Source organism: Oncorhynchus keta, chromosome 22 (assembly GCF_023373465.1).
Source record: "Oncorhynchus keta strain PuntledgeMale-10-30-2019 chromosome 22, Oket_V2, whole genome shotgun sequence".
NCBI classification, from domain to species: domain Eukaryota; kingdom Metazoa; phylum Chordata; class Actinopteri; order Salmoniformes; family Salmonidae; genus Oncorhynchus; species Oncorhynchus keta.
This window is the reverse complement of record NC_068442.1, coordinates 58398993-58424538: the sequence shown is the minus strand read 5'-3', so window position 1 is coordinate 58424538 and position 25546 is coordinate 58398993. Positions and strand designations below refer to the sequence as shown.

At 45.6% G+C, this 25546-nt stretch overlaps 2 protein-coding genes across 2 annotated transcripts in view; one reads left to right on the top strand and one right to left on the bottom strand.

Annotated features, from left to right (window-relative positions):
- Positions 1-1383: 1383 nt before the first annotated feature.
- Positions 1384-18563, bottom strand: LOC127910822 (histidine-rich glycoprotein-like). Its single transcript, XM_052475821.1, has 2 exons — positions 17709-18563; positions 1384-1521 (listed from the first exon to the last, which is right to left on the bottom strand). Exons 1-2 carry the CDS (start codon positions 18561-18563, stop codon positions 1384-1386), a joined length of 993 nt encoding a protein of 330 aa, XP_052331781.1.
- Positions 18564-18922: 359 nt separating this feature from the next.
- Positions 18923-25546, top strand: part of LOC118381231 (claudin-34-like) — a 45453-nt gene continuing 38829 nt past the window's right edge. Inside the window, exon 1 of the mRNA XM_052475794.1 lies at positions 18923-19045. The gene's annotated coding sequence lies outside the window, so the exon portion shown is untranslated. The remainder of the gene's footprint in view (positions 19046-25546) is intronic.

Genomic DNA, 25546 nt, shown 5'->3' with positions numbered 1-25546 from the left:
AAATGAATGTACTGTGTAACATGTTATATTACTGTCATCTGATGAAGATTTCAAAAGGTTAGTGAAATGATTTTTTTTTAATCCTGCGTTTGTTGATTGCATATTTTTTCCTACTTGGCTATGCTAATGAGATATGTCTGCGGTGGTGGTTTGACATAAATATGTGCTATGTTTTCGCCGTAAAACATTTTAGAAATCTGACTTGCTGGCTAGATAAACAACTTGTTTATCTTTCATTTGAGCTATTTTACTTGTTAATGTGTGGAGGTTAAATATTTTTAGGAATATTTTTGCGCATTGTGCGTTATGGTAATGAGCTTGAGCTGTAGTCACGCTACCAGCAGAGGAATAAAACTCCCTAAAATGCTAAAGAAGGTCCTCGTCCTTCCCTTCACCATTTCCCACCACTGTGCTCGTGTGTCAAAGAAGTCATGTAGCGTCTGCCACTGGCTGAACTGCTCCGTGTACTGACTAACTACTCTATCATCTTCTAAAAGGGTTCCTATCTCTCTAAAGAAGTCCTGTAGCGTCTGCCACTGGATGAACTGCTCCGTGTACTGACTAACTACTCTATCATCTTCTACATCTTCTATATAATATTATTATTATTATTATTATTATTATATTATTATTAAAAGGGTTCCTATCTCTCTAAAGAAGTCCTGTAGCGTCTGCCACTGGATGAACTGCTCCGTGTACTGACTAACTACTAAAAGGGAGCAGTTCAATTTCCAGGGCCCTCTTCCCACAGTCACACCCGAAGTTAGTGAAAGGGTGCACGTCAGCATTACGTGATCTGAGAAGAAAGCAGGGGTTATTCTAGCATCAGTTGGGGGACAGTCCCGGGTAAACAGATAATCAATGCGAGAGGCTCTGGTGCCGTCACCACTGGTCCAGGTGAAGCCCTCCTCTCTTGGATGCAGGGTTTTAAAACAGTCAGTCAGTTTAAAATCCCTGCACAGCCCTTGCAATAAAACACTTGACCTGTCCACCTTAAAATCTTTTCCTGCCCCTCTCCTGTCTGCTCTACTAAAAACACAGTTAAAATCCCCACCCACCACTAGAGGATCCCTCCCTAGCATGTGGGACTGCAGGTCTTCTAAAAGTGTGCACCGGTCATGTTTATTGTTAAAACCATACACATTTAGCACGTTAAAATCCCTCCCCATAAAAGTACAATTGGCTAAAACAGCACGCCCGCCTACCACCACCGTGCTCCCCTTCATCACCACCTGTGGGGTCTTGATTAAAATGGCAACACCGTCGTTCTTGTTAAAATTGGAACCACTCCAAATGGAGGGCCCGTGCTGCCACTTATCCTCCCATTTCCTGTAAGAGGATAATATGATGAATCATAGATTGCCAAGGAAATCCTCTTCATCTTCACTGTCCAACTGCATTGTGACGGAGCTGGAACCAGCAGGAGGATGGAGAGGCCTTGAAGCTGTACGCTGCTGTGGTGCCAAACTGCTGCAGAACTTCACTTGGTAGTTTATGCTGGTAACAGGTATCACCAGCCAGCTTCAGTCCATACCGCACCAGGAGTATGGAGTTGAGAGTGTGACATTCTATTTCTTAACTTTGACTTGACCACACTCATTTGGCTGAACAGCCGTTCAAACTCCGCATTTGAGTGTGGCAAGGAGAGGGCAGCGAGTGCAGCTTTGCACAGTTCTTCAAATGGATTTGACCCGGAAGAGTCTGTGTAGTTATTGACTTCACTCCAAAACTCAACTGTATTTTCAGTTGAGTTCCACCTAAACAGATGGATGTTTCTCAATTGGGAAACAATTTTATAAATTGTTTGGGGCTGGTATCCCAGTAGCTCAACTACTTTAATAATTTCAGTGGTGCCTTTGTGCTTTGGCATTTCCTTACCACTGAACAAGGCCATGTTTCGCAAGGCTTCTATGTTGTCTGGGAGCCTTGCTTGCAGCTCCTTGCTTAAAGCAACAATGTAGTTGCTGCACCATCTCCGAATGACCTTTTTGTCCTCTGGCGCGAGACTGAGTTGGTACAACATGCTCTCAAAAACTTACCCAAGGTATGGTGATGGGCTGAGATGTCCATCAATGGGATCCTTCAGGACATCCATTTTTGCCGTAGGGTTGACTACTCTGCTGCAAATTGATGTTAAGAGATGTACCAGATTGTCCAAAAGCTTGACAGGATCTGTTTGATCTCCCTCAAATGACATCACTGCAACTTGTACGTCAACTCAAAGTGGAGTTTCAGTTCTTCCCACTGGCTCAATATACGAGTTACTGCAGGCTCAATCGATAGCCAACGTGTGACACACACTTGTGATCTGCAGGGGTTTCTGGCCACAATTCATGGTGGCATACACTGCTTTGTACGCCTCATGCCGTTTTGAGGAAATCGAAAACCAGTTGTAGGTTTCCCTGATTAAGTACTCAACACTCCTAGGGATGGTTTCTTTTGGATGCTGCACTGACAGCCAATTGTAAAGAATAGCACACACAGTGGATGAGAACCAAATTGGGCAATGCACATTCTTCCTTTAAAACCCTGAAGATTCTCTTTTTCAAGGTTACACTTCTCAAGAAACTCAACTACCGCCTTTGCTATTGATCTGGCATCGCCCCCTCCAATTCAACCAGCCCGAGAAATGTGGACACAACGGTTCTTTTTTTAGCACTGAAATACCGAATCACCACACCCAGGTATTGATCAGCGGACTCATCCAAAAGGAGACTGAACTTCTCATCTCCCACATCTGATGTTACCCTTTGGAGAAAATAAGGAGCCAGTACTCCCCTAATCATTTCTGTGCACTTGGTGCGGTGCATATGGAAGTTTGTTGCTGCCACAGAATCTGAAAAGGCAGCTTTGCAAGCCATACCTAAATGGTGGCATGCTAGCAGCGAACAATGCTCTGCAATGGCATATAGTAGCTTCTGCGCTTTTGCAGTTATCCACTTTCTTAATAACCAGCTGTGGTAATGTCGACTGTGGTAATGTCGACTGTGGTAATGTAGACTGTGGTAATGTCGACTGTGGTAATGTAGACTGTGGTAATGTAGACTGTGGTAATGTGGGCGGTGGTAATGTAGACTGTGGTAATGTCGACTGTGGTAATGTCGACTGTGGTAATGTTGATGGTGGTAATGTAGACTGTGGTAATGTAGACTGTGGTAATGTCGACTGTGGTAATGTCGACTGTGATAATGTGGCCTGTGGTAATGTAGACTGTGGTAATGTAGACTGTGGTAATGTAGACTGTGGTAATGTTGACTGTGGTAATGTCGACTGTGGTAATGTAGACTGTGGTAATGTAGACTGTGGTAATGTCGACTGTGGTGCAGGGTTGTACGGTTTTGATTTATTTAAATGTTTGCAATGTTTTTTGATGTCATACATTGTTGCAAGCAGATCTGATCTGCAGTAGGCACAGTATGCCGACAATCATCCCCAATTACTGGCTTCAGACACCCTTTAAAGGTACAGACTCACACTCTTTTCTGTACTTCTGGCTGTACAATTTTGATTGAGAAATGTTGATTGATGTTGTAAGTTCTGTTCTAGATCAAACATTTGTCTCGTCGAACTCGTACTACTGCTGCTGCTGTCAGCCAACAATGATTTGCAATTTGCTGAAATTGCTGCTGCCTGTGCAGGAGCTGAGTGCCTGCTGCATGTAACTCACACTGCACTTTTGCAGCCAGACACATGTGTTGTGATGGAGTATGTGACAGAGAAAATCGGTTTCGTGTTATTTAGAGGGAGAATGCATTTTAGCGTTTGAGTCACTTTCAAAAGTTCCAAATACATTTTAAAAGTAGCTAAATTTGTTGCTAGGTGCTGTTTGAAAGAAAAGTTGCCAGGGTACTCTGAAAAGTTACTAAATCAACAAAATGGTTAAGTTGGCATCACTGTGCATGAGATCCCCACATTGTAGCCTGTACATTTAATATTTGTATTTATTATGTATCCCCATTAGCTGCTGCCAAAGCAGCAGCTACTCTTCTTGGGGTCCAGCAAAATGAAGGTAGTTTATACCATTTTAAAACATTACAACACACTGTGTGCCCTCAGGCCCCTACTCCACCACTACCAGGGTGGTATAATTTGTAGAATGATCCAAAGGGAATCTGTTCCAAAATCTTCGGAAATAACAAGGTTGCCAACAAACAACGCTTACAAAGTTTTATAGTGGCAGAATAAGATACCGGGTAGGGAGTAGACTATTTCATCAAGTTCTTCACTCACCACGTTTATTCCGTTTATTGGGGCGGCAGGAGAGTAGCCTAGCGGTTAGAGCGTTGGACTAGTAACCAAGAGTTTACTGGCTAGCCAGACAACTAGATATTTGTAGTTGTCCACATATTTTAAGTCATAACCGTCCACAGTAGTGATGCTAGTCAGGCGGGTGTGGGCGGGAAGCATGCATTTAGTTTTGCTAGTGTTTAAGAGCACGGAGGCCACGGAAGGAGTGTTGTATGGCATTGAAGCTCGTTTGGAGGTTTGTTAACACTGTGTCCAAAGAAGGGCCAGATGTCTACGCAGACGACACCATTCTGTATACGTGGATCAGGGAATCACCTGCAGCAAGAGCGCCATCGTTCTGTACCTGAACAAGGCATGGCCAGGCACGACTCCAACACCATCATTAAGTTTGCAGATGACACAACAGTGGTAGGCCTGATCACCGACAACGACGAGACAGCCTATAGGGAGGAGGTCAGAGACCTGGCCGGGTGGTGCCAGAATAACAACCTATCCCTCAACGTAACCAAGACTAAGTAGATGATTGTGGACTACAGGAAAAGGAGCACCGAGCACGTCCCCATTCTCATCGACAGGGCTGTAGTGGAGCAGGTTGAGAGCTTCAAGTTCCTTGGTGTCCACATCACCAACAAACTAGAATGGTCCAAGCACATCATGACAGTCATGAAGACGGCATGACCAAACCTATTCCCCCCAGGAAACTAAAATGATTTGGCATGGGTCCTGAGATCTTCAAAAGGTTCTACAGCTGCAACATCGAGAGCATCCTGATCGGTTGCATCATGTCGTGGAAATTTCCTATATTACCAAATCATGAGAGAGCAAACCACACACAAGTCAGAGTTATCATAAAGTCCATCTTTAATAAATATGAGCTTCACCATAGCCCTGTGACTCTCAGATCAATTCAGTGTCTATAAATGAATTCTCTGAGAGTGTCAACATAATGGCAACTGAGATCCTAGTCGACATGACAAACCACAGGTCTTAGGAAAACTGCACAAAGGAAGAATTTTACTTGAGAGAGGAGCATCCCATCGCCAGACAGTATTTAGCTATAAATTATCGTTCAGTTTGGTCTCCTAAACGAAGCTCTTATCTCATTCCTGGTACCACTTAGGACCAAGACATTACATCATCCAATGGTATATATCAATTGTCATTTTAGATACTCCCATCCCATCTCACGGAGACAGTGAGCCTCCTAGGCCATATACTAAATCAAGATAAGGGCAACCTCAGAGGGGACATGTAAATAGTTAGACACATTCCCATAAGAAGACAGGCCTAACCTCTCCCCAATGGGAAAAGTTTATTTTCCCACATAAGCATACTTAGAAAATGAATACGACATTTTTTAAATAAATGTTACCTAAAGGATTCTGATTCTGCTACCACAAGGAATCCCTTCAGGCCTGATAGAGATTAACCAGCCTAACCCTAAACCAGATTCTTAAACTGGAACTCGGGCTCCATAAAGAGGCATCCTGTAGAGCCTGGGAATTAGGGAGCAGGGATCGATGCATTGCCTGGGGGGTTATCCTCTTGGAGGAAAAGGTTAATTTCAATGGCTTTCCTTCCGGTATGAACCATAACCCCTGCTCTTGGGGAATACCTCCCAATTTCCAGTAGAACAATTAGGTATCCTTAGGAGCAATAGAATTAGAGAGCAGGTGCCCGTGTATATGGTCCTCTTGAAGGGCAATTTTCTCCTAACCCTAACCCTAACCCTAACCCTCACCCCTAACCCTAACCCCTAACCCTAACCCTAACCCTAACCCTAACCCTAACCCTCACCCCTAACCCCTAACCCTAACCCCCAACCCCTAACCCTAACACTAACCCTAACCCTAACCCTAACCCTAACCCTAACCCTAACCCTCTTCTGAATGCCCCAAAACGACTGCAGAGCATGCTACTGGCCCTACAAAACTGCAACCTCAAGGTGGTGTATAAGCCAGGGCCAGAGATGTATGTGAGTGACACGCTCAGCAGGGCTACTGCATCAGGCACTCACACACGCTCCATGCATGAACAACACGCAGTGTGCAGCTTACAAACAGAGCAAGTGGATGTTGAACACATCAACCAGGCTGACTACCTCAATGTTACGGACCAGTACCTTATAGAAATCAGAGACCAGATAGGGTAATTTCAGACAATGGACCCCAATTCTCCGGAGTTGAGTTCCAAAAATTTGCTGCAGAATGGGAATTCGAGCACGTCACTACACCCAAAAGCTAATGTGAAGGCGGAGTCCGCAGTAAAAATCGCAAAGAACCTCTGCAAAAAGGCTCTGCGAGAGGGCAAAGATGCCTGGAAAGCAATCCTTCAGCACTTGTGAAGGTGATAAATGACATTTTAATGGCATCGGACTGAGGCTCTGCATCTGTCCTCGTGCTCCTAGACCTTAGTGCTGCTTTTGATACCATCGATCACCACATTCTTTTGGAGAGATTGGAAACCCAAATTGGTCTACACGGACATGTTCTGGCCTGGTTTAGGTCTTATCTGTCGGAAAGATATCAGTTTGTCTCTGTGAATGGTTTGTCCTCTGACAAATCAACTGTACATTTCGGTGTTCCTCAAGGTTCTGTTTTAGGACCACTATTGTTTTCACTATATATTTTACCTCTTGGGGATGTTATTCGAAAACATAATGTAAACTTTCACTGCTATGCGGATGACACACAGCTGTACATTTCAATGAAACATGGTGAAGCCCCAAAATTGCCCTCGCTAGAAGCATGTGTTTCAGACATAAGGAAGTGGATGGCTGCAAACTTTCTACTATTAAACTCGGACAAAACAGAGATGCTTGTTCTAGGTCCCAAGAAACAAAGAGATCTTCTGTTGAATCTGACAATTAATCTTAATGGTTGTACAGTCGTCTCAAATAAAACTGTGAAGGACCTCGGCGTTACTCTGGACCCTGATCTCTCTTTTGAAGAACATATCAAGACCATTTCGAGGACAGCTTTTTTCCATCTACGTAACATTGCAAAAATCAGAAACTTTCTGTCCAAAAATGATGCAGAAAAATTAATCCATGCTTTTGTCACTTCTAGGTTAGACTACTGCAATGCTCTATTTTCCGGCTACCCGGATAAAGCACTAAATAAACTTCAGTTAGTGCTAAATACGGCTGCTAGAATCCTGACTAGAACCAAAACATTTGATCATATTACTCCAGTGCTAGCCTCTACACTTCCTGTCAAAGCAAGGGCTTCCTGTCAAAGCAAGGGCTGATTTCAAGGTTTTACTGCTAACCTACAAAGCATTACATGGGCTTGCTCCTACCTACCTCTCTGATTTGGTCCTGCCGTACATACCTACACGTACGCTACGGTCACAAGACGCAGGCCTCCTAATTGTCCCTAGAATTTCTAAGCAAACAGCTGGAGGCAGGGCTTTCTCCTATAGAGCTCCATTTTTATGGAACGGTCTGCCTACCCATGTCAGAGACGCAAACTCGGTCTCAACCTTTAAGTCTTTACTGAAGACTCATCTCTTCAGTGGGTCATATGATTGAGTGTAGTCTGGCCCAGGAGTGGGAAGGTGAACGGAAAGGCTCTGGAGCAACGAACCGCCCTTGCTGTCTCTGCCTGGCCGGTTCCCCTCTTTCCACTGGGATTCTCTGCCTCTAACCCTGTTACGGGGGCTGAGTCACTGGCTTGCTGGGGCTCTCTCATGCCGTCCCTGGGGGGGGGTGCGTCACCTGGGTGGGTTGATTCACTGTTGTGGTCGGCCTGTCTGGGTTGCCCCCCCCCACCCCCTTGGGTTGTATCGTGGCGGAGATCTTTGTGGGCTATACTCGGCCTTGTCTCAGGATGGTAAGTTGGTGGTTGAAGATATCCCTCTAGTGGTGTGGGGGCTGTGCTTTGGCAAAGTGGGTGGGGTTATATCCTTCCTGTTTGGCCCTGTCCGGGGTGTCCTCGGATGGGGCCACAGTGTCTCCTGACCCCTCCTGTCTCAGCCTCCAGTATTTATGCTGCAGTAGTTTATGTGTCGGGGGGCTAGGGTCAGTTTGTTATATCTGGAGTACTTCTCCTGTCCTATTCGGTGTCCTGTGTGAATCTAAGTGTGCGTTCTCTAATTCTCTCCTTCTCTCTTTCTTTCTCTCTCTCGGAGGATCTGAGCCCTAGGACCATGCCCCAGGACTACCTGACATGATGACTCCTTGCTGTCCCCAGTCCACCTGGCCATGCTGCTGCTCCAGTTTCAACTGGCATGGGCCCTAGGACCATGTCCCAGGACTACCTGACATGAGGACTCCTTGCTGTCCCCAGTCCACCTGGCCATGCTCCTGCTCCAGTTTCAACTGTTCTGCCTTACTATTATTCAACCATGCTGGTCATTTATGAACATTTGAACATCTTGGCCACGTTCTGTTATAATCTCCACCCGGCACAGCCAGAAGAGGACTGGCCACCCCACATATGCTCTCTCTAATTCTCTCTTTCTCTCTCTCTCTCGGAGGACCTGAGCCCTAGGACCGTGCCCCAGGACTACCTGACATGATGGCTCCTTGCTGTCCCCAGTCCACCTGACTGTGCTGCTGCTCCAGTTTCAACTGTTCTGCCTTATTATTATTCGACCATGCTGGTCATTTATGAACATTTGAACATCTTGGTCATGTTCTGTTATAATCTCTACCCGGCACAGCCAGAAGAGGACTGGCCACCCCACATAGCCCAGTTCCTCTCTAGGTTTCTTCCTAGGTTTTGGCCTTTCTAGGGAGTTTTTCCTAGCCACCGTGCTTTTACACCTGCATTGTTTGCTGTTTGGGGTTTTAGGCTGGGTTTCTGTACAGCACTTTGAGATATCAGCTGATGTACGAAGGGCTATATAAATAAATTTGATTTGATTTTGATTTGATTTGATTCAGCGATTTTTGCAATTCGTTCCAGTCACAGGCAGCAGAGTACTGGAACGAAAGGCGGCCGAATGAGGTGTTGGCTTTAGGGATGATCAGTGAGATACACCTGCTGGAGCGCGTGCTACGGATGGGTGTTGCCATCGTGACCAGTGAACTGAGATAAGGCGGAGCTTTACCTAGCATGGCCTTGTAGATGACCTGGAGCCAGTGGGTCTGGCGACGAATATGTAGCGAGGGCCAGCCGACTAGAGCATACAAGTCGCAGTGGTGGGTAGTATAAGGTGCTTTAGTGACAAAACGGATGGCACTGTGATAAACTGCATCCAGTTTGCTGAGTAGAGTGTTGGAAGCAATTTTGTAGATGACATCGCCGAAGTCGAGGATCGGTAGGAGAGTCAGTTTTACTAGGGTAAGCTTGGCAGCGTGAGTGAAGGAGGCTTTGTTGCGGAATAGAAAGCCGACTCTTGATTTGATTTTCGATTGGAGATGTTTGATATGGGTCTGGAAGGAGAGTTTGCAGTCTAGCCAGACACCTAGGTACTTATAGGTGTCCACATATTCAAGGTCGGAACCATCCAGTGTGGTGATGCTAGTCGGGCATGCGGGTGCAGGCAGCGATCGGTTGAAAAGCATGCATTTGGTTTTACTAGCGTTTAAGAGCAGTTGGAGGCCACGGAAGGAGTGTTGTATGGCATTGAAGCTTGTTTGGAGGTTAGATAGCACAGTGTCCAATGACGGGCCGAAAGTATATAGAATGGTGTCGTCTGCGTAGAGGTGGATCAGGGAATCGCCCGCAGCAAGAGCAAAATCATTGATATATACAGAGAAAAGAGTCGGCCCGAGAATTGAACCCTGTGGCACCCCCATAGAGACTGCCAGAGGACCGGACAGCATGCCCTCCGATTTGACACACTGAACTCTGTCTGCAAAGTAATTGGTGAACCAGGCAAGGCAGTCATCCGAAAAACCGAGGCTACTGAGTCTGCCGATAAGAATATGGTGATTGACAGAGTCGAAAGCCTTGGCAAGGTCGATGAAGACGGTTGCACAGTACTGTCTTTTATCGATGGCGGTTATGATGTCGTTTAGTAACTTGAGTGTGGCTGAGGTGCACCCGTGACCGGCTCGGAAACCAGATTGCATAGCGGAGAAGGTAGAGGTTAGGGTCAGGTTTAGGGTTAGGGTTAAGTTTTAAATATAATTGTGTTTCGTTTCAACTAGTTAGTTTTACGGTGCACAGGCCTATCTCCTGTTTATCCCTCCCATTTCTGATGATCTAATATAATAGGTGTAGTATTTAAAAAGGCCCGTAGATGTCCTCCTGGGATCATAAATTAAACTGAGGTAAGCTCCAAGTTGCCTCTTTTTCTGGGTGGCAGTGCAGAAGTCGATGTGGTGAGAGATTCATTCAACCATAGTGTTGTTAAATGTGAACATAAATGCCATATTGTGCATTTAAATGGTTTTATTGTTAAAGGAAAGGAAAAACCTAAAAGAGGAAGTGCCAAACTAAAACTGTCGTATCTTCACTTCCGGGTTGGAGCGAGCGGTCGCATTCGCACTTCGGTCCGCAGGTAGTATAACTTTTCATTACATTTCATTACATTTCATTATAGTACAACGGTTTGATTTGTCTAATCTTAGCATTTCTTCTTAGCTAGCTACACAGCCGTCGTTGTATCAAAGATAATTGCGTAATTATCGTATTTCGTCGTCCTAACGTAGTCTACACTGCTATCTGCCCAGCAGCTAGCCAGCTAGCAAACGTCCACCGTCTACCGAATAGCAGCACTGTAGAAACTATTACACTCAACTGAACGACTTGATTAGTGTAGTGTTAGCTGGCTACATAGTTGTCTTTGCTGTCTTCGTATCCAAGATAATTGTGTAGTTTAGAGTGTGTAGTCTTAGAGTGATTATCTTAATTTACCGAGGTTAGCTAGCCAGCTATTTGTCGTCCTTAACGTAGGAGACACTGCTAGCTAGCCAACAGCTAGCCAACGTCTACCGAATAGAACTTCCCACTCAACAACCCGGTCGCATTCCGCTTCGCTCCACAGGTAGTATCACATTTTCATTTCATTACAGCACACCGGTTTGATTTGTTTGATCGTAGCTAGCTACATAGCTAGCTACATAGCCGTCTTTGTATCAAAGATAATTGTGTAGTCTAGTGCGATTTTCTAGGTTAGCTAGCCAGCTATTGTCGTTCTTTTAACGCAACGTAACGTAATCAACACTGCTAGCTAGCCAGCTAGCCCCCGAATAGCAGCACTGTAGAAACTATTACACTCAACGGAACGACTTGATTAGTGTAGTGTCAACAATGCAGCCACTGCCAGCTAGCCTACAAAGTCAACAACGCAGCCACTGCCAGCTAGCCTACTTCAGCAGTACTGTATCATTTGAATCATTTTAGTCAATAAGATTCTTGCTACGTAAGCTTAACTTTCTGAACATTCGAGACGTGTAGTCCACTTGTCATTCCAATCTCCTTGCATTAGCGTAGCCTCTTCTGTAGCCTGTCAACTATGTGTCTGTCTATCCCTGTTTCTCCTCTCTGCACAGACCATACAAACGCTCCACACCGCGTGGGCGCCACCCTAATCTGGTGGTCCCAGCGCGCATGACCCACGTGGAGTTCCAGGTCTCCGGTAGCCTCTGGAACTGCCGATCTGCGGTCAACAAGTCAGAGTTCATCTCAGCCTATGCCTCCCTCCAGTCCCTCGACTTCTTGGCACTGACGGAAACATGGATCACCACAGATAACACTGCTACTCCTACTGCTCTCTCTTCGTCCGCCCACGTGTTCTCGCACACCCCGAGAGCTTCTGGTCAGCGGGGTGGTGGCACCAGGATCCTCATCTCTCCCAAGTGGTCATTCTCTCTTTCTCCCTTACCCATCTGTCTATCGCCTCCTTTGAATTCCATGCTGTCACAGTTACCAGCCCTTTCAAGCTTAACATCCTTATCATTTATCGCCCTCCAGGTTCCTCGGAGAGTTCATCAATGAGCTTGATGCCTTGATAAGCTCCTTTCCTGAGGACGGCTCACCTCTCACAGTTCTGGGCGACTTTAACCTCCCCACGTCTACCTTTGACTCATTCCTCTCTGCCTCCTTCTTTCCACTCCTCTCCTCTTTTGACCTCACCCTCTCACCTTCCCCCTACTCACAAGGCAGGCAATACGCTCGACCTCATCTTTACTAGATGCTGTTCTTCCACTAACCTCATTGCAACTCCCCTCCAAGTCTCCGACCACTACCTTGTATCCTTTTCCCTCTCGCTCTCATCCAACACTTCCCACACTGTCCCTACTCGGATGGTATCGCGCCGTCCCAACCTTCGCTCTCTCTCCCCCGCTACTCTCTCCTCTTCCATCCTATCATCTCTTCCCTCTGCTCAAACCTTCTCCAACCTATCTCCTGATTCTGCCTCCTCAACCCTCCTCTCCTCCCTTTCTGCATCCTTTGACTCTCTATGTCCCCTATCCTCCAGGCCGGCTCGGTCCTCCCCTCCCGCTCCGTGGCTCGACGACTCATTGCGAGCTCACAGAACAGGGCTCCGGGCAGCCGAGCGGAAATGGAGGAAAACTCGCCTCCCTGCGGACCTGGCATCCTTTCACTCCCTCCTCTCTACATTTTCCTCCTCTGTCTCTGCTGCTAAAGCCACTTTCTACCACTCTAAATTCCAAGCATCTGCCTCTAACCCTAGGAAGCTCTTTGCCACCTTCTCCTCCCTCCTGAATCCTCCTCCCCCCCCCCCTCCTCCCTCTCTGCAGATGACTTCGTCAACCATTTTGAAAAGAAGGTCGACGACATCCGATCCTCGTTTGCTAAGTCAAACGACACCGCTGGTTCTGCTCACACTGCCCTACCCTGTTCTCTGACCTCTTTCTCTCCTCTCTCTCCAGATGAAATCTCGCGTCTTGTGACGGCCGGCCGCCCAACAACCTGCCCGCTTAACCCTATCCCCTCCTCTCTTCTCCAGACCATTTCCGGAGACCTTCTCCCTTACCTCACCTCGCTCATCAACTCATCCCTGACCGCGGGCTACGTCCCTTCCGTCTTCAAGAGAGCGAGAGTTGCACCCCTTCTGAAAAAACCTACACTCGATCCCTCCGATGTCAACAACTACAGACCAGTATCCCTTCTTTCTTTTCTCTCCAAAACTCTTGAACGTGCCGTCCTTGGCCAGCTCTCCCGCTATCTCTCTCAGAATGACCTTCTTGAGTCATTCAACTGAGACTGCTCTTCTCTGTATCACGGAGGCGCTCCGCACTGCTAAAGCTAACTCTCTCTCCTCTGCTCTCATCCTTCTAGACCTATCAGCTGCCTTCGATACTGTGAACCATCAGATCCTCCTCTCCACCCTCTCCGAGTTGGGCATCTCCGGCGCGGCCCACGCTTGGATTGCGTCCTACCTGACAGGTCGCTCCTACCAGGTGGCGTGGCGAGAATCTGTCTCCTCACCACGCGCTCTCACCACTGGTGTCCCCCAGGGCTCTGTTCTAGGCCCTCTCCTATTCTCGCTATACACCAAGTCACTTGGCTCTGTCATAACCTCACATGGTCTCTCCTATCATTGCTATGCAGACGACACACAATTAATCTTCTCCTTTCCCCCTTCTGATGACCAGGTGGCGAATCGCATCTCTGCATGTCTGGCAGACATATCAGTGTGGATGACGGATCACCACCTCAAGCTGAACCTCGGCAAGACAGAGCTGCTCTTCCTCCCGGGGAAGGACTGCCCGTTCCATGATCTCGCCATCACGGTTGACAACTCCATTGTGTCCTCCTCCCAGAGCGCTAAGAACCTTGGCGTGATCCTGGACAACACCCTGTCGTTCTCAACTAACATCAAGGCGGTGGCCCGTTCCTGTAGGTTCATGCTCTACAACATCCGCAGAGTACGACCCTGCCTCACACAGGAAGCGGCGCAGGTCCTAATCCAGGCACTTGTCATCTCCCGTCTGGATTACTGCAACTCGCTGTTGGCTGGGCTCCCTGCCTGTGCCATTAAACCCCTACAACTCATCCAGAACGCCGCAGCCCGTCTGGTGTTCAACCTTCCCAAGTTCTCTCACGTCACTCCGCTCCTCCGCTCTCTCCACTGGCTTCCAGTTGAAGCTCGCATTCGCTACAAGACCATGGTGCTTGCCTACGGAGCTGTGAGGGGAACGGCACCTCAGTACCTCCAGGCACTGATCAGGCCCTACACCCAAACAAGGGCACTGCGTTCATCCACCTCTGGCCTGCTCGCCTCCCTACCACTGAGGAAGTACAGTTCCCGCTCAGCCCAGTCAAAACTGTTCGCTGCTCTGGCCCCCCAATGGTGGAACAAACTCCCTCACGACGCCAGGACAGCGGAGTCAATCACCACCTTCCAGAGACACCTGAAACCCCACCTCTTTAAGGAATACCTAGGATAGGATAAAGTAATCCTTCTCACCCCCCTTAAAATATTTAGATGCACTATTGTAAAGTGGCTGTTCCACTGGATGTCATAAGGTGAATGCACCAATTTGTAAGTCGCTCTGGATAAGAGCGTCTGCTAAATGACTTAAATGTAAATGTAATTGTAAGTGGATCATAAGGTTAAAAATGTTTAATGTTTTACTGTGACTTGTAAGCTCCTAAGTGGATCATAAGGTTAAAAATGTTTAATGTTTTACTGTGACTTGTAAGCTCCTAAGTGGATCATAAGGTTAAAAATGTTTAATGTTTTACTGTGACTTGTAAGCTCCTAAGTGGATCATAAGGTTAAAAATCAAACCAAATTAAGAAAACTAAACTGAAAAACACAAAACCAAGAATAAAATAAAAAATTTAATGAAAAACTAAGTAGCTCCGCCAGGTATCTCTTTTGGGTCACTTTTTCCGGTCCCAAGCCCGTGGGATTAAGGAGATGGGTTGGAATTGTGACGTAAAAAAATCAAGAATCGACAGAAGAAAGTTCATTTGTAGTTCTAAACATATTTAGGGTGTTTTTCACTCACTTTTTGTCTCTTCCACGATGTTATTCCTCACACCTACAGTGTCCATCACAATTACATGCACATGGACAATTATGCAAATTAGGTGATGACATCATTTAGCAACTTCTAGCGACTTTTAGGACAACCAATAGCTACTTTCCTTACTGAGGTGTTGGCAACACTGCTAACTTTACACATCAGCTATCTGAGCAGCTAACTGATCGCTGCAGCTGTACAAAGCCCATCTGTAAATAGCCCACCCAATCTACCTATGCTCTTTGCAAACCAGTATTTCTACTTGCACATCATCATCTGCTCATCTATCACTCCAGTGTTAATTTGCTAAATTGTAAATACTTCGCTACTATGGCCTATTTATTGCCTTACCTCCATTTGCAAGCACTGTATAGACTTTCTTTTTTTTCTTCTATTGTGTTATTGACTGTACGCTTGTTTATTCCATCTGTAACTCTGTGTTGTTGTTTCTGTTGCGCTGCTTTGCTTTATCTTGGCCAGGTCGCAGTTGTAAATGAAAACTTGTTCTCAACTAGCTTACCTGGTTAAATAAAGGTGAAATTAAAAAAATAAGATTTTTTTTTTCCATTCCCAGAAAGGGTATGTAGCTCAGTGGTAGAGCGCATGCTTCGCTTGTATGACTTCCTGGGTTCAATCCCCAGCTTCTCCATTAAAACTTTTGCAATGACCCATCTCCAACTTTCCAGAATGTTGAAATTCTCAGCAGGAAACAGAGATGTGCTGAATCATTTGCTCTTGTAATCTGAAGAACGTGTTCAATCCCTGTTCGTACATTTATAGAACAGAAGTGGCATGGTTGCCAACTTCAATTGCATCATTTTCATGATGGGTTCGATGACTGTCCATACTTGTATTAAAAATTGCTGCTATCATTTCATTGTAGTTTGAATGGAGTGATGTATATAAAAAGTACATTGTATTAATATAGCATTTTATCTGCAAATAAAATGGGATCGAAGCTCAGAGGTCCTTGGCTCAATCCCAGACCAGCTAGATCTACTGTCTCTATTATATTATGACAGACCAGCTAGAGAAACTGTCTCTATTATTTCATGACAGACCAGCTAAATCTACTGTCTCTATTATACAAATACTTATTTTCCACCATAATTTGCAAATAAATTCATTAAAAATTCTACAATGTGACTTTCTGAATTTTTTTTCTAATTTTGTCTGTCATAGTTGAAGTGTACCTATGATGAAAATTACAGGCCTCTCTCATCTTTTTAAGTCGGAGAACTTGCACAATTGGTGGCTGACTAAATACTTTTTTGCCCCACTGTATGGTTTGATACATTTAGAGGAATAAACTTTATTACCCCAAAACATTAAGGACATCATAGCCACTATCAAGGTTCAGGTAATTTTCCAAAAGTTTGAAGGAGTGTTACGCCCTATACACTGCTTCTCTGTCTGTTGCTTTAGAGCAAATTAATAGAACGTGTGTGTGGGCCACGTGTGTGTGGGCCACGTGTGTGTGGGCCACGTATGTGTGGGCCACGTGTGTGTGGGCCACGTGTGTGTGGGCCACGTGTGTGTGGGCCACGTGTGTGTGGGCCACGTGTGTGTGGGCCACGTATGTGTGGGCCACGTATGTGTGGGCCACGTGTGTGTGGGCCACGTGTGTGTGGGCCACGTGTGTGTGGGCCACGTATGTGTGGGCCACGTATGTGTGGGCCACGTGTGTGTGGGCCACGTGTGTGTGGGCCACGTATGTGTGGGCCACGTGTGTGGGCCACGTGTGTGTGGGCCACGTGTGTGTGGGCCACGTATGTGTGGGCCACGTATGTGTGGGCCACGTGTGTGTGGGCCACGTGTGTGTGGGCCACGTGTGTGTGGGCCACGTATGTGTGGGCCACGTGTGTGTGGGCCACGTGTGTGTGGGCCACGTATGTGTGGGCCACGTATGTGTGGGCCACGTGTGTGTGGGCCACGTATGTGTGGGCCACATGTGTGTGGGCCACGTGTGTGTGGGCCACGTATGTGTGGGCCACGTATGTGTGGGCCACGTGTGTGTGGGCCACGTATGTGTGGGCCACGTATGTGTGGGCCACGTGTGTGTGGGCCACGTATGTGTGGGCCCACGTATGTGTGGGCCACGTATGTGTGGGCCACGCCATGTGTGGGCCACGTATGTGTGGGCCACGTATGTGTGGGCCACGTATGTGTGGGCCACGTATGTGTGGGCCACGTATGTGTGGGCCACGTGTGTGTGGGCCACGTGTGTGTGGGCCACGTATGTGTGGGCCACGTATGTGTGGGCCACGTGTGTGGGCCACGTGTGTGTGGGCCACGTGTGTGTGGGCCACGTGTGTGGGCCACGTGTGTGTGGGCCACGTATGTGTGGGCCACGTATGTGTGGGCCACGTGTGTGTGGGCCACGTATGTGTGGGCCACGTGTGTGGGCCACGTGTGTGTGGGCCCACGTGGGCCACGTGTGTGTGGGCCACGTATGTGTGGGCCACGTGTGTGTGGGCCACGTGTGTGTGGGCCACGTATGTGTGGGCCACGTGTGTGTGGGCCACGTGTGTGGGCCACGTATGTGTGGGCCACGTGTGTGGGCCACGTATGTGTGGGCCACGTATGTGTGGGCCACGTGTGTGTGGGCCACGTATGTGTGGGCCACGTGTGTGTGGGCCACGTGTGTGTGGGCCACGTATGTGTGGGCCACGTATGTGTGGGCCACGTATGTGTGGGCCACGTATGTGTGGGCCACGTGTGTGTGGGCCACGTGTGTGTGGGCCACGTATGTGTGGGCCACGTATGTGTGGGCCACGTGTGTGTGGGCCACGTGTGTGTGGGCCACGTATGTGTGGGCCACGTGTGTGTGGGCCACGTGTGTGTGGGCCACGTGTGTGTGGGCCACGTATGTGTGGGCCACGTGTGTGTGGGCCACGTATGTGTGGGCCACGTATGTGTGGGCCACGTGTGTGTGGGCCACGTATGTGTGGGCCACGTGTGTGTGGGCCACGTGTGTGTGGGCCACGTGTGTGTGGGCCACGTATGTGTGGGCCACGTGTGTGTGGGCCACGTGTGTGTGGGCCACGTATGTGTGGGCCACGTGTGTGTGGGCCACGTGTGTGTGGGCCACGTGTGTGTGGGCCACGTATGTGTGGGCCACGTGTGTGTGGGCCACGTATGTGTGGGCCACGTATGTGTGGGCCACGTGTGTGTGGGCCACGTATGTGTGGGCCACGTGTGTGTGGGCCACGTGTGTGTGGGCCACGTATGTGTGGGCCACGTGTGTGTGGGCCACGTATGTGTGGGCCACGTATGTGTGGGCCACGTGTGTGTGGGCCACGTATGTGTGGGCCACGTGTGTGTGGGCCACGTGTGTGTGGGCCACGTATGTGTGGGCCACGTGTGTGTGGGCCACGTGTGTGTGGGCCACGTATGTGTGGGCCCCGTGTGTGTGGGCCATGTGTGTGTGGGCCACGTGTGTGTGTGTCTGTGACCAATACACAACACATTCCAGTGTAATATTTAACTATCCACTGATGCGGTTAATGCCAGAGGGAAGATATAATGACTGATATCATGCACTTAAAGACACGCCTGACAGACAGTAAGGCCTCTTTCTCACACTACTAACAGGACACAATTCTGAAGAATAGCTCTGCCACTATGACACACTATCTACAGAGTGCATGAGGAGACCTACAGGAAGACTACAGCAGGTAAGTACCAAAGATTGACTTTATTGATGGCTCAGCCACTCCCAGGTGAGGTGAAAGATTATATCTAGTCAATCATTCACTAGGACTATAGTTTAACAGGTATTTAACAGGTCCGACTGGGGTTGACAGTGATTGAACGGCAGCAGTGAAGCGTTTCATCTGTGGTCATTTGATCCAGGAGCTGCAGGAGGCCTAGCGTTTCTTACTGCAGACTTATATCACCTGTGTGAGTTTTAGTTTTTATTTACATTTGAGGTACAATACAGTAAATATCTATCATATCAATGTTTAACTCAGTCATTAAACGCAGACTGAGAAAATGATTCTGTCAGCAATTGTTGTCAGTTGTAGTTTAGTGAATGTTTTCCACTCAATTATACACTGAACTGAACAACAATATAAACGCAACAATTTCAATGATTTTACTGAGGTACACTTTAAAGAAATCAGTCAATTTAAAAATATTCATTAGGATCAAATCTATGGATTTCACATGACTGGGAATACAGACATGCATCTGTTGGTCACAGATACTGTAAAAAATGGTAGGGATGTGGATCAGAAAACCAGTCAGTATCTGGTGTGGATCAGAAAACCAGTCAGTATCTGGTGTGGATCAGAACCAGTCAGTATCTGGTGTGGATCAGAAAACCAGTCAGTATCTGGGGTGGATCAGAAAACCAGTCAGTATCTGGTGTGGATCAGAAAACCAGTCAGTATCTGGTGTGGATCAGAACCAGTCAGTATCTGGTGTGGATCAGAAAACCAGTCAGTATCTGGTGTGGATCAGAAAACCAGTCAGTATCTGGTGTGGATCAGAAAACCAGTCAGTATCTGGAGTGGATCAGAAAACCAGTCAGTATCTGGTGTGGATCAGAAAACCAGTCAGTATCTGGTGTGACCACTATTTGCCTCATGTAGAGCGACACATCTCCTTCGCATAGAGTTGATCAGGCTGTTGATTGTGACCTGTGGAATGTTGTCCCACTCCGCTTCAAAACCAATGCGAAGCTGCTGGATATGGGCAGGAACTGAAACACACTGGTGTACACATCGATCCAAAGCGTTCCAAACATGCTCAATGGGTGACATGTCTGGTGAGTATGCAAGCCATGGAAGAACTGGGACATTTTCAGCTTCCAAGAAATATGTACAGATCCTTGCGACATGGGGCCATGCATTATCATGCTGAAACATGAGGTGACGGAGGCAGATAAATGACATGACAATAGGCCTTAGGATATGGCCCATAACCCCACCGCCACCATGGGGCACTCTGTTAACAACATTGACATCAGCAAACTGCTCGATGATGCTGAACTGCAGTCATGTCAATATCCGGATGAGGACGCCGAGCACGCAGATGAGCCTCCCTGAGACGAAGATGAAGAAGCCGGATGTGGAGGACCTGAGCTGGCGTGGTTACATGTGGTTGGCTGGGGCGGCAGGTAGCCTAGAAGTTAGTGTTGGGCCAGTAACCGAAAGTTTGCTAGATTGAATCCCCGAGCTGACAAGGTAAACATCTGTCGTTCTGCCCCTGAACAAGGCAGTTAACCCACTGTTCCTAGGTCATCATAGTAAAAAAAAAAATTGCCTGGTTAAAGGTTATATAAATAAAAATGTTGTGAGGCCAGTTGGACGTACTGCCAAGTTCTCTAAAACAACATTGGAAGCGGTTTATGGTAAATAAATGAACATTCAATTCTCTGGCAACCAATTCTCTGGTGGACATTTCTGCAGTCAGAATGCCATTTGCACTCTCGCTCAACTTTAGACATCTGTGGCATTGTGCTATGTAACCAAACTGCACATTTTAGTGGCCTTTTATTGTCCCCGGGACAAGGTGCACCTGTGTAGTGATCATGCTGTTTTATCAGCTTCTTGATATGCAACACCTGTCAGGTGGATGGATTATCTTGATAAAGGAGAAATATTCACTTACAGGGAGGTAAACATTTGTGCAGAAATCAAAAGAAGCTTTTTGTGCATATGGAACATTTCTGGGATTTATGATTCTAGCTCATGTTGCATTTATCTTTGTTCATATAATGAGTAGTTGAATCAGCTGACTACTGTTGATGTTGACAGATAAATGTTATCCTGCAGAGCTCAAAGAGCATGGACCTGTTAAAATGCAGAGGGTTTCTGTTTGGCAGGCAGTACTGTGTAATCTCTAGTATCTCATGGAGCCTCTAGTTTTTAATCGGTCTTTTAAGTTGTCTCTGTTTATTAGAATTCATCATAGAAAGACATTAATACGTGGAAAGGCAACCGTATTCAATGTACAACTCATCTTAATGGATATTATTGTCTGTTGTACCATCCTTCTATGGGGGAATTCAGATGCATAAATGGAACTTAATACTCTTTTTATCCCCCTTTCTCTATTCTGACCTTGAACTGAAGCATGGGGCAACGCATGTGCGAGCCAGCTAACAGTTTGGGGTGAATATCACAGAAATTGAGGTGTGGCATAAGTGTGTCTATTCTGACCTTAACTTTTTCTCAATCGCGTACAAGCATTTTTTAAAGAACGTTGTCAATTTTCAAAACGGACTTCACAAAGCACCGAACTCTGACCTTTTGAAAAAAGAACAGTAAATGTGTTTTCAATGTAAATACAGTCATCAAAACTACAGTGCCTTCAGAAACTATTGAGAGGGATGAGGCAAAAGGTATGGCAATTAAGTCTGGCAGCCCAACTGATTGGCAAACGTACTGCAAATTAAGAAATCATGTGAATAATCTAAATAAAAAGAGAAACTATGCTATGAAACAAAGAAATTATATAAATAATGCTACTAAAAAGCCAACTCGGCTCCATCATTCGTTGAATCAGATGGCTCATTCATCACAAAGTCCACTGATATTGGCAACTACTTTAATGACTTTTTCATTGGCAAGATAAGCAAACTTGGGGATGACATTCCAACAACAAATTCTGACACTACACACCCAAGTATATCGGACCAAATTATGAAAGACAAGAATTGTACATTTGAATTCAGTAAAGTTAGTGTGGAAGAGGTGAAAAATGTATTGTTGTCTATCAACAATGACCAGCCACCAGGGTCTGACGATCTGGGTGGAAAATGACTGAGTGTAATAGTGGATGATATTGCCACTCCTATTTGACATATCTTCAATTTAATCCTACTAGAGAGTGTGTGCCCTCAGATCTTGAAGGAAGCTAAAGTCATTCCCCTACCCAAGAAAAGTAAAACCCCCTTTACTGGCTCAAATAGCCGACCAATCAGCCTGTTACCAACCATTCATACACTTCTGGAAAACATGGTGTTTGACCAGATACAATGCTATTTCACAATAAAAAAATTGACAATAGACTTTCAGCTTGCTTATAGGGAAGGACACTCAACAAGCACAGCACTTACACAGATGACTGATGATTGGCTGAGAGAAATTGATGATAAAATGATTGTGGAGGCTGTCTTGTTAGACTTCATTGCAGCTTTTGACATTATCGATCATGGTCTGCTGCTGGAAAAACGTATGTGTTATGGGTTTACACCCCCTGCTACAATGTGGATAAATAGTTACTTGTCTAACAGAACACAGAGGGTGTTCTTTAATGGACGCCTCTCCAACATAATCCAGTTAGAATCAGGAATTCCTCAGGGTTTCTGTTTAGCCCTCTTGCTTTTTAAAATGTTTACTCATGAAGTGCCACAGCCTGGGTGTCTATGTATGCGGATGACTCAACACTATACACGTCAGCTACTACAGCGACTGAAATGACTGCAACACTCAACATCAGTTAGTTTCAGAGTGGGTGGCAAGGAATAAAACTAAAAGCATTGTATTTGGAACAAAACACTCACTAAACCCTAAAGCTCAACTAAATCTTGTAGTAAATTATGTGGAAATTGAGCAAGTTGAGATGACTAAACGGCTTGGAGTAACCCTAGATTGTAAACTGTCATAGTCAAAACATATTGATGCAGTAGTAGCTAAGATGGGGAGAAATCTGTCTATAATAAAGCGATGCTCTGCCTTCTTAAGTTTGCACTCCAACAGATGCTGGGACACATTCACCTTTCAGCAGGACAATAAGCTAAAAGACAAGGCCAAATATCCTCTGGAGTTGCTTACCATGACAACATTGAATGTTACTGAGTGGCTTAGTTATAGTTTTGACTTAAAATCGAAAATCTATGGAAAGACTTAAATGGCTGTCCAGCAATGATAAACAACAAACTTGACAGAGTTTCTAAACTATTTTTTAAATAATAATTTTCAAATATTGTACAATCCAGGTGAGAAAAGTTCTTCAAATGAAGATTTGTTCGTACAACACATTCCAGACATGGAATGTAGCACAATGTGCTTCACTGGAAAATACAAAAAATAAAATAAAAACTGAAATATTTACTACACAACAAACATAAGAGGATAAAAAACAAAAGAGTGACAATAACTGAATGACTAAAAATCACCCGAAGGAAAAGAAAAGCTAAAAATGTTTTTTTAAATGTCCACAGTTTCGGCCCCTCTCAGGTTCTCTGGCAGGCTATTCCAGAGGCTGGGGGCATAGTAACTAAAGGATGCCTCTCCATGCCTCTTGGTGCTAGGCTATGGGAGAGTTAAAAGGCCACTGCCAGAGGACCTGAGGGACCTACTGGGTACATAACTTAACGCATGTCTGACATGTATTTGGGTGCACAATCGTGGATTGATTTAAAAACCAATAGAAACATACCTAGAAAGACTCACCAAAGGTGATTCTAACATATAGACTCAGGGGTGTGAATAGTTATGTAAATTAGATCTGTAAATCTGTATTTCATTATCAATTATCAATTTGCAAAAGTTTCTAAACATGTTTTTACTCTGTCATCATGGGGTTTTGTGTGTAGAGAGATGGGTGAGATTTTTCTTTCATTTTGAGTTTTTGTATTAATATAGTTTAACCGTTATTTTACCAGGTAAGTTGACTGAGAACACATTCTCATTTACAGCAATGACCTGGGGAATAGTTACAGAGGAGAGGGGATGAATGAGCCAATTGTAAACTGGGGATGATTAGCTGACTGTGATGGTATGAGGGCCAGATTGGGAATTTAGCCAGGACACCGGGGTTAACACCACAATAAGTACCATGGGATCTTTATTGATCACAGAGAGTTAGGACACCCTTTTAACGTCCCATCCGAAAGACGGCACCCTACACAGGGCAATGTCCCCAAAAACTGCCATGGGGCGTTGGGACGATTTTATATATATAAAAAAACAATTGGATCAGAGGAAAGGGTGCCTCTCACTGGCTCTCCAACACCACTTCCATCAGAATTTGGTCTCCCATCCAGGACCAACCCTGCTTAGCTTCAGAAGCAAGCCAGCATTGGGATGCAGGGTGGTATACTGCTGGCTGTAACACAACAAAATGTGGAATAAGTCAAGGTGTATGAATACTTTCTGAAGGCACTGTATATTACACTGTCAAAATTGCAAATGGATTCAACAAAAGAACACAACTGCCTACAAAATGATTAACACAACGATACTTATCTCTTAAGTCCAAGCAGACAAAACTTTTGTTTTTTTTGCATACAATAAATCTCAGTATTAAAATGTTTTATTTTATAGTCATTATGTCTCGTTTTTCGCAACGGTGTCAATAATTCCAGACTGTACAGGCAGGCCTCAATTCACACCAATTCAAAGCTCTATAATGTGAGGTCACAATGTCGAAGATGATCACTTAAGAGTAACCCAGAGTTACTTAGTAGTAACCCAGCATTCTCTGCATGTCTGCAATATTGTAAAAAAAACTCACAACACCCCTGAGGCCCTTCTCTTTTCCCACAAGTCAGTGGGACTTTGCTGATGAACACTTTGTTCAGGGAAAATGTACTTGATACGATTGTGATGTGTTGTCTCACCTAGCCATCTTAAGGTGAATGCACTAATTGCAAGTTGCTCTGGGTAAGAGCCTCTGCTAAATGACAAACATGTTAAATGTAACAAATCTATTAATAAGGTCGGGCACCTGTCAATTCCTAGTGGAAGATTATTTATAACACTGTTAGTGTGTTACCTGAATTGTCAGGCGTAATCTCTTAATTCACATGTTCTTCAACTTTGATCACAATTAAAGCTGCAAGTAACAATGCCAGGGCTCAAGCTAGGCACTGTTGTTCATTGTTGGTAAATGTTGGAGTTGAGCAGTTGTTATAAGATGGCAAAAGTGTTAGTAGTTCCTGAAAAGGTGCATGAGGAGTATTGATAGTATTTCACAATAAAACATTTCACATTCTGTACATAAACACAATTATATTATAGTATTACAATCTTGTTTAGGATTATTTGGCTGAAATATGGCACGATGCCACAATTTGAATCAGTTTGCATCAGTTTGACTAAGGGAATTTTATTTTGAAGGCAAACCGTAAAACCAACTATTGTGGCTGGCTAATCATTATTGTGGCTAGCTTCACAACATGCTGACAGCAGTCTCTGTTATCTCACTGTAAATGTTATGTGTAATCTGAACCTTAGTTTCTAAACGAACTGTACCTTCGTTTCTAACCTCAATTTGAGTAGCACCCTATGCCTACATTAAGTTTGGTGGTCTGTTGCAAATACACTTAAAACAGGCTGTAGTAATGTTAGGCAGACTTATGTCTAAACATAGTTAGCTAGCCAGCTAATATTAAATTAGCTAGCTACCACCTAACCAATGGAGCTCAAGTTGTCAAAGTCTCAGACA

Coding starts and splice junctions, on each gene's coding strand:
- LOC127910822 (XM_052475821.1), bottom strand. CDS start 18,563: ATGGCCCACACACACGGGGCCCACACATACGTGGCCCACACACACGTG. Junction 1,522..17,708: donor CATACGTGGCCCACACATAC/GTGGCCCACACA, acceptor TATGGACTGAAG/CTGGCTGGTGATACCTGTTA.